General features: G+C 45.1%; 1 protein-coding gene across 1 annotated transcript; it reads left to right on the top strand.

Moving 5' to 3' along the window:
- The first annotated feature begins 5325 nt into the window (after positions 1-5325).
- LOC115149489 (tubulin alpha-8 chain) lies at positions 5326-7838 on the top strand. Its single transcript, XM_029692419.1, has 4 exons — positions 5326-5474; positions 5738-5960; positions 6434-6582; positions 6789-7838. Exons 1-4 carry the CDS (start codon positions 5472-5474, stop codon positions 7764-7766), a joined length of 1353 nt encoding a protein of 450 aa, XP_029548279.1. The 5' UTR covers positions 5326-5471; the 3' UTR covers positions 7767-7838.
- Positions 7839-9361: the final 1523 nt, after the last annotated feature.

Genomic DNA, 9361 nt, shown 5'->3' with positions numbered 1-9361 from the left:
ACTGGCAATCACGGACAACAAAAAGAAAACCAGCCACGTCACTGACACCAACGTCATGCTTCCAGACAAACTAAACACCTTCTTTGCCCGCTTTGAGGATAATACAGTGCCACCGACATGGCCTGCTACCAAGGACTGCGCCCCCCCCCCCCTCCTTCTCCATGGCCGACATGAGTAAGACATTTAAACGTGTCAACCCTCGCAAGGCTGCCAGCCCAGACGGCATCCCTAGCCGCGTCCTCAGAGCATGCGCAGACCAGCTGGCTGGTGTGTTTACAGACATATTCAATCTCTCCCTATCCTAGTCTGCTGTCCCCACATGCTTCAAGATGGCCACCATTATTCCTGTACCCAAGAAGGCAAAAGGTAACTGAACTGAAGGACTATCGCCCCGTAGCACTCACTTCTGTTATCGTGAAGTGCTTTGAGATACTAATCAAGGATCATATCGCCTCCACCTTACCTGTCACCTTAGACCCACTGCAATTTGCATACCGCCCCAATAGGTCCACAGACAATGCAATCGCCATCACACTGCCCACTGCCCTATCCCATCTGGACAAGAGGAATACCTATGTAAGAATGCTGTTCATTGACCATAGTACCCTTCAAGCTCATCATTAAGCTTGAGGCCCTGGGTCTCAACCCCGACCTGTGCGATTGGGTCCTGGACTTCCTGACGGGCCGCCCCCAGGTGGTGAAGGTAGGAAACAACATCTCCACTTTGCTGATCCTCAACACTGGGGCCCCACAAGGATGAGTGTTCAGCCCCCTCCTGTACTCCCTGTTCACCCATGACTGTGTGGCCATGCATGCCACCAACTCAACCATCAAGTTTACAGATGACACAACAGTAGTAGGCTTGATCACCAACAACGACGAGACAGCATATAGGGAGGAGTTGAGGGCACTCGGTGGGGTGTCAAGAAAACAACCTCTCACTCAACGTTAACAAAACATTCTATCACTCTCAAACAACAAAACAAAGGAGATGATTGTGGACTTCAGGAAACAGCAGTGGGGAAGGTGGAAAGTTTTAAGTTCCTCAGTGTACACATCACGGACAAACTGAGTGTGGTGAAGGTGTAACAGTGCCTCTTCAACCGTCATAATGCTCAAGAAGGAGACGCGAGATGAACGTACTTTGGTGCGAAAACTGCAAATCAATCCCAGAACAGCAGCAAAGGACCTTGTGAAGATGCTGGGGAAAACAGGTACAAAAGTATCTATATCAACAGTAAAACGAGTCCTATATCGACATAACCTGAAAGGCAGCTCAGCAAGGAAGAAGCCACTGCTCCAAAACCACCATAAAAAAAGACAGACACGGTTTGCAACTGCACATGGGGACAAAGATCGTACTTTTTGAGAAATGTCCTCTGGTCTGATGAAACAAAAATAGAACTGTTTGGCCATAATGACCATCGTTATGTTTGGAGGAAAATGGGGGATGCTTGCAAGCCGAAGAACACCATCCCAACCCTGAAGCATGGGGGTGGCAGCATCATGTTGTGGGGGTGCGTTGCTGCAGGAGGGACTGGTGCACTTCACAAAATAGATGGCTTCACGAGGAAGGGAAATTATTTGGATATATTGAAGCAACATCTCAAGACATCAGTCAGGAAGTTAAAGCTTGGTCTCAAATGGGTCTTCCAAATGGACAGTGACCCCAAGCATACTTCCAAAGTTGTGGCAAAATGGCTTAAGGACAACAAAGTCAAGGTATTGGAGTGGCCATCACAAAGCCCTGACCTCAATCCCATAGAAAATGTGTGGGCAGAACTGAAAAAGCGTGTGCGAGCAAGGAGGCCTACACACCTGACTCAGTTACACCAGCTCTGTCAGGAGGAATGGGCCAAAATTCACACAACTTATTGTGGGAAGCTTGTGGAAGGCTACCCAAAATGTTTGACGCAAGTTAAACAATTTAAAGGCAATGCTACCAAATACTAATTGAGTGTATGAAAACTTCTGACCCACTGGGAATGTGATGAAAGAAATAAAAGCTGAAATAAATCATTCTCTCTACTATTATTCTGACATTTCACATTCTTAAAATAAAGTGGCGATCCTAACTGACCTAAGACAGGGCGTTTTTACTAGGATTAAATGTCAGGAATTGTGAAAAACTGAGTTTAAATGTATTTGGCTAAGGTGTATGTAAACTTCCGACTTCAACTGTACATATTATTCCATCCCTTTACTTAGATTTGTGTGTATTAGGTAGTTGTTGTGGAATTGTTATATTACTTGTCGGAACTGGAAGCACAAGCATTTCGCTACACTCGCAATAACATCTGCTAACCATGTGTATGTGACCAATAAAATTTGACTTGATTCTGCCACCACCATGCTTCACCGTAGGGACGGTGCCAGGTTTCCTCCAGACGTGATATTTGGTATTCAGGCAAACAAGTTCAATCTTGGTTTCATCAGACCAGAGAATCTTTACTTCTCATGGTCTGAGAGTCCTTTAGGTGCCTTTTGGCAAACTCCAAGTCGGCTGTCATGTGCCTTTTACTGAGGAGTGGCTTCAATCTGGCCACTATCACAAAGGCCTGATTGGTGGAGTGCTGCTAACTCCTTCCTGATACAAATGAGAGAACAGTTCCCTGTGACAAAGTTATTCACCCAAGCAGAGCTGGTTAGGCTGTTTTCGTGTTGTCTAGAGCGTTGGTGACTGTGCTGCTGGCAACAATTTAAATGTGTGTTTTTTTTGCTGACGTTTACTGACACCGGTCATATTCAACGGGTGGTGCGGGTTTGTAAATTCATTAGTTATTCTTCGCTCTGGCACACTCAGACGAGAGTGCTCTGAAATAGGAGTAGGTAGCCAGAGTGAATTTACAAACAAACCCTTTGTGACTTAACTAGTGACAACCATGATTATTCCTGTTCATGAAGAGCTATAGCTACCAGAGAGGAAGAGAAGGAGAGAGGCACAACTCTGCAAAAATTCTCTCCCTCCAGCAGGTGGCATTTTTGCAATTTTCCACCCACCAAATTAGGAGTTTTGTATAGAGGTCAATGAGTGTCGGATTTGGTTAACAACAAATAAACGACTTATTTGCTATGTGAGGTTTATGTAATGCTTAAGTTGTTATGCGTGTACTGATTTAATTAGGGTACCTGACATCCTGGCAACTTTGGGGAAAAAAATGTATCAGTTTTACCTGGTCGTTACTACATACCACAGCCACAAAGTCATAAACCACACCTATTTCTACTCTTAAAATGTGATTTTAAACCTAATCTTAACCACACTGCTAACCTTATGCCGAACCTTAAATTATGACCAAATAAAGCATATTTGTGTTTCATACATTATTATGAAATGTGGACTTTGTGTCAACTAGTGGAAACCATTGTGTCTGTTGTTCACATGGGTATCTCACGCACTGGCTTCATAATCAATGAGACCTGACTGCATTGTGGAAATGGCATGGAGCGTGTAGTGAGTATGACTACTACTCTGGACTGATGTGCGGTGAGCTTTTAGCGCTGTAGCGGCTGCAGAGGTATCACCCAAGTGGGTGCCACATTGTGGAGAAGTACTACAAGTTAAAGAGAAGAGTCACAGCTTCGAGGTCCCAATCTTGCCGTCAACTTCCTGTCCCTTGTAGAAACTGCTCACCCTCTGGTGAGTGAGTCTGGCCTTCCATGTGGTTGACTAGCTTCCAGTATTCGTCAGTGCCTTTCATCTCATGCAATAGATGTTTAATGACATTCGATCCCAGGATGAGATCATCACGCTGTCCAGGAACAACTAAGGTGGGCTCTTTAACATCAATCCCATAGATTTACATCTCCAAGTCATAGAAACACTTCCTCCCCACAACCCACTAACACTAATTATTTAGGGCTCCCGAGTGGCGCAGCGGTCTAAAGGCACTGCATCTCAGTGCTAGAGGCGTCACTACAGACTCTGGTTCGATCCCAGGCTGTATCACAACCGGCAGTGATCGGAAGTCCCATAGGACGGCGCACAATTGACCCAGCGTCGTCCGGGTTCGGGGAGGGTTTGGCCGGGGTAGGCCGTCATTGTAAAATAAGAATTTGTTCACTAAAGCACTAACGCTATGTTCAAATGTCTGTTTGTGAACACACTTCTATGTTAGTTAACCATAAACAGCACTCTAAATACATCGTTTTCAGATTCAAATTTTTTTTTTTTACAGGAATGAAAATAGACTGCAGTTCCGCTTTTTGCCACAAGGCGACAGGAGTACCTCATGATGTCAACAGTCTCTAGAGCAGCAGCTCCACGGTGATCCGGGTCTGGAAGGCACCAATGTAACCGGTGCTGTTCTGCGCCGCTGTAGCTCTGCGATGTGTGTGATTGAGATTAAAAACGTGGATTTAGGAGACCAGGTTGTTTTAATGTATGAGAGTTCTCTCTCCTGAATCCCAAAGAAAATACAAAACATTTGTAGAGCAAAAATATGTTCTGCCAATCTTCGACTCTTTCTACAACATACACACAATACAAAGGACTGGAATCAGTGGAGGATCTAGCCATCGTTCACACATACAATACCTTAGCTAGCTAGTAACCACATGTTGAATTCAGGACGTTAATATCATCCTAAAAAGTACAATTCCAATAGCACATTGACAATACCATCCACTTATGAGTAAACTCTAAATAGACAACATTATTCATGAACAAAACACTGTGTATGACTTTGTGCTTAAAGGAATGGAACTTTTCTGAAGACGACAGAAAAAGCGATCCTACCTCTCGTAGTGCATTTGAGCATGCAGGAAAACCCGTAAGTAGGCGCTCCTGGATGCAGGAATGCATAATAACAAATCAACATGCTATATTTAAGCAATAAGGCCCGAGGGCGTGTGGTATATGGCCAATATACAACGGCTAAGGGCTGTTCTTAATCACGACGCAACGCGGAGTGCTAAGACACAGCCCTTTGCCTGTGGTATATCGGCCATGTATTACAAACCCCCCGAGGTGCCTTATTGCTATTATAAACTGGTTACCAACGTAATTAGAGCAGTACAAACAAATATTTTGTTGGTCTGACATGCCACGGCTTTCAGTCAATCAGCATTCAGGCTCAAACCATCCAGTTTATACTAATATATGAACCACTGTTAGACGTGCAGATTCAGAAACATGTAGTTCGATTTTTATTGTCTTTAAAAAAATTCAAAATAAACTTTGAAATGGAATATTTTCCTCAGGATCATCATCATAAAACATACACTACCCCTTAGTCAAAGGTCATTTGATAAGCCACACCTACTCCACCACCTGATACCATATAAACTGGGCCCATGAAGCAGACTGACATTGTGTTCAAAGGTGAGTGAGTGTGTTTGGAGTTCAACATGTAGCCTAGCCTATGATACTTTAGTTACATCAATGTGATATGTAAACACTTGTGGTGAAATTGTTTCAGGGTTCATTAATTCCTCAAGAAGGCCATCTATTCCACATAACTGCAGGAAAAATGGTAAGTTATTTTTAATTCAACATGACTGATTTGTGTAAATCTTTTTTTTTTTTTTTTTTCTTCTCTGGAGTTGTGCTTCCCTGTATTTTGTTAATATAGAAAGTACATTTGGATAAATGAGAACTGATAAGGAGTTGAGATTTGTTGGAGGTCGAAGTTTCTTCTCCTCCCAGCTTTGTGTACTGTTAGGATTTATGATTGCTGGGCTCAGTCCCCCCCCCCCTTCTATAAACACTCCTTAGTCCAACAATTTATCTCGACAGAGGGAGTGCATTTCCATCCACATCGGCCAAGCAGGAGTCCAGATGGGCAATGCATGCTGGGAGTTGTATTGTCTGGAGCATGGCTTCCAGCCAGATGGGACTATCCATGAGAACGCTGCTCCTCAATTGACTGACTCATCGTTTGGCACCTTCTTCAGTGAGACTGGGGCTGGGAAATATGTTCCCAGGGCCATCTTCTTAGATCTGGAGCCTACTGTTGTGGGTGAGGAAGAGCAAGCTGCATGTATAGTGGTGGTCTGTCCTAACCTGGTCCCAGATCTGTTTATACCAATTCCTATCAAAATGCTGACAACAGCTGTTGCCGAAACACAACTGTTTGCTCTGACCTCTGCTACAAAATACACTAACTTAAATGTTAGTGTGCAGGTTTTTCCCTTTTGAACTTATATTGGTAGCAGCAAAACATCTAAGTTGAACATGCCAATTCCTCCTATGTTGTCAATGAATGACCATAGGAGTTGGAAAGACCACACAAACCCATCTGAGACCTGGCTATGTGACCACATGACATTGCATAATAAGTAGAATGAATTGTTTGCCATGAGCCTAGTATGTGGCCCTTGTGTAGTACTGAATGTAACGTTGCTCTGTCAATAGCTTTCTGTTTTTCAAAATGAGAAGCAAGCGTTTCACAGTTTAAAACCAGTTGTATGTGACAAATTGATTTTGTTGTAGATGAGATCAGGAACGGTCACTATCGTCAGCTGTATCACCCTGAACAACTCATCAGTGGCAAGGAAGACGCTGCCAATAACTACGCTCGTGGCCATTACACCATCGGCAAGGAGATTGTGGACTCTGTCATGGACAGGATGCGCAAAATGGTGAGCTGCTGAATGTTTAAAGGGCCACTGCTGTTTACCATCCATTTTTAGATCATTTAAATTGGTACCATTGACTGGTTAGCTTGGCTCAACTATATCATAACCCCAAAAAATAAGAATGTTTTACTGCTGAATGTTTAGTTTAAAATCTTCGGACGTTCCAACATTGGGTGAATTACTAATGATCCCATGTCTTCTGTCTTCAGGCTGACCAATGCACTGGACTACAAGGGTTCCTCATCTTCCATAGTTTTGGAGGAGGGACCGGCTCTGGCTTTACTTCCTTGTTGATGGAACGCCTGTCTGTGGATTACGGCAAGAAGTCCAAACTAGAGTTCTCAGTCTACCCTGCTCCCCAGGTGTCCACAGCAGTGGTGGAGCCCTACAACTCCATCCTGACCACCCACACCACCCTGGAGCATTCTGACTGCTCGTTCATGGTGGACAACGAGGCCATCTTTGACATCTGCAAGCGTAACCTGGGAGTGGAGCGGCCGTCTTACACCAATCTGAATCGCCTCATCGCCCAGATTGTCTCCTCCATCACAGCCTCTCTGCGCTTCGATGGAGCGCTCAACGTAGACCTGACAGAGTTCCAGACCAACCTTGTGCCTTACCCCCGTATCCACTTTCCCCTGGTCACCTATGCCCCCATCATCTCAGCAGAAAAGGCCTACCACGAGCAGCTCTCTGTCCCTGAGATCACCAACGCCTGCTTTGAGCCGGCTAACCAAATGGTGAAGTGTGATCCCAGACGCGGCAAGTACATGGCCTGCTGCTTGCTGTACCGTGGCGACGTGGTTCCCAAAGACGTCAACGCAGCCATCGCCAGCATCAAGACCCGGCGCAGCATCCAGTTTGTGGATTGGTGTCCCACTGGGTTCAAGGTGGGGATCAACTACCAGCCCCCTACGGTGGTTCCTGGAGGAGACCAGGCCAAGGTCCAGAGGGCTGTGTGTATGCTGAGTAATACCACAGCCATCGCTGAGGCTTGGAGTCGTCTGGACCACAAGTTTGACCTGATGTATGCCAAGAGAGCCTTCGTGCACTGGTACGTGGGTGAGGGCATGGAAGAGGGGGAGTTCGCTGAGGCCAGAGAGGATATGGCTGCTCTGGAGAAGGACTATGAGGAGGTGGGAGCAGACTCTGGGGATGCCTGTGAGGATGAGGAAGATGAATACTAAATCTGTTCATCCTGTTCTCTTAAAAGAAAAACTTGTCCAAAGCAAATTTCAATTAAAACCAAATGCATTTGACTTCTTGCTTCGTTTCATGTATTACTCTAGTTTACAGTATCAGACTCTAGCTTTGGGGAGGATGTTCTCTAGAACAATTTCCTTATTAATTGTGATTAACATGAAAGCCAGACTTTTGGTACATCTGCAAGCAACTAAAGTGCATCAGACACTTCTCTTAAGACTTAACATGCTCGTCAGCCACAGTAATCTGCATTTGGTTGACTTCAGATCACCAGTTTACAGTGAGGGGGGGGGGAGTATTTGATCCTCTGCTGATTTTGTACGTTTGCCCACTGACAAATGATCAGTCTATAATTTTAATGGTAGGTTTATTTGAACAGTGAGACACAACCAGAAACGCATGAGGGAAATAAGTATTTGACCCCCTCAAAGATTTCTGGCTCACAGGTAACGAGCACGCTCGTAATCTCAGTTTGTTACCTGTAAAAGACACCTGTCCACAGAAGCAGATTTCAAACTCCACCAAGACCAAAGAGCTCTCCAAGGATGTCAGGGACAAGATTGTAGACCTACACAAGGCCATCGCCAAGCAGCTTGGTGAGATTATTTGCAAATGGAAGAAACGTCACACTCCCTCGGCCTGGGGCTCCATGCAAGATCTCAGCCCAGAACTACACGGGAGGATCTTGTCAATGATCTCAAGGCAGCTGGGACCACGGTCACCAAGAAAACAATTGGTAACGCACTACGCCGTGAAGGACTGAAATCCTGCAGCTCAAGAAAGCACATACATGCCCGTCTGAAGTTTGCCAATGAACATCTGGGTGAAAGTGTTGTGGTCAGATGGAGCTCTTTGGCATCAACTCAACTTGCCGTGTTTGGAGGAGGAATGCTGCCTATGACCACAAGAACACCATCCCCACTGTCAAACATGGAGGTGGAAACATTGTTTTTCTGTTAAGGGGATGGGGCGATGTACCGTCAAATCTTGGGTGAGAACCTCCTTCCCTCAGCCTGGGTATTCCAGCATGACAATGACCCAAAACAAAGGAGTGGCTCAAGAAGAAGCACATTAAGGTCCTGGAGTGGCCTAGCCAGTCTCCAGACCATAATCCCATAGAAAATCTGTGGAGGCAGCTGAAGGTTCGAGTTGCCAAACGTCAGCCTCGAAACCTTAATGACTTGGAGAAGATCTGCAAAGAGGAGTGGGACAAAATCCCTCCTGAGATGTGTGCAAACCTGGTGGCCAACTACAAGAAACGTCTGACCTCTGTGATTGCCACCAAGTACTAAGTCATGCAGAGGGGTCAAATACTTATTTCCCTCATTTTATATTTTTGACATGTGTTATTCTGTCTCTCACTGTTCAAATAAACCTACCATTAGACTGATCATTCCGTGTGGCTCAGTTGGTAGAGCATGGTGTTTGCAATGCCAGGGTTGTGGGTTCGATTCCCATGGGGGACTAGTACGGAGAAAAAAATGTATGCATTCGCTCTGGATAAGAGCGTCTGCTAAATGAAAGTAAGTTTTGTCAGTGGGCAAACGTACAAAATCAGCAGGGGATCAAATACTTTTTC

This window comes from Salmo trutta, chromosome 15 (genome assembly GCF_901001165.1).
Source record: "Salmo trutta chromosome 15, fSalTru1.1, whole genome shotgun sequence".
Classification (NCBI taxonomy): domain Eukaryota; kingdom Metazoa; phylum Chordata; class Actinopteri; order Salmoniformes; family Salmonidae; genus Salmo; species Salmo trutta.
The sequence above is the reverse complement of the archived record's forward strand: the minus strand, read 5'-3'. Positions and strand labels throughout refer to the sequence as shown.

Bases quoted from the DNA above. Each gene is read 5' to 3' on its own strand.
- LOC115149489 (XM_029692419.1), top strand. The intron at 5,961-6,433 runs GTGAGGAAGAGC...ATTTTGTTGTAG, and splicing joins TCTGGAGCCTACTGTTGTGG to ATGAGATCAGGAACGGTCAC. The intron at 6,583-6,788 runs GTGAGCTGCTGA...TTCTGTCTTCAG, and splicing joins TGGACAGGATGCGCAAAATG to GCTGACCAATGCACTGGACT.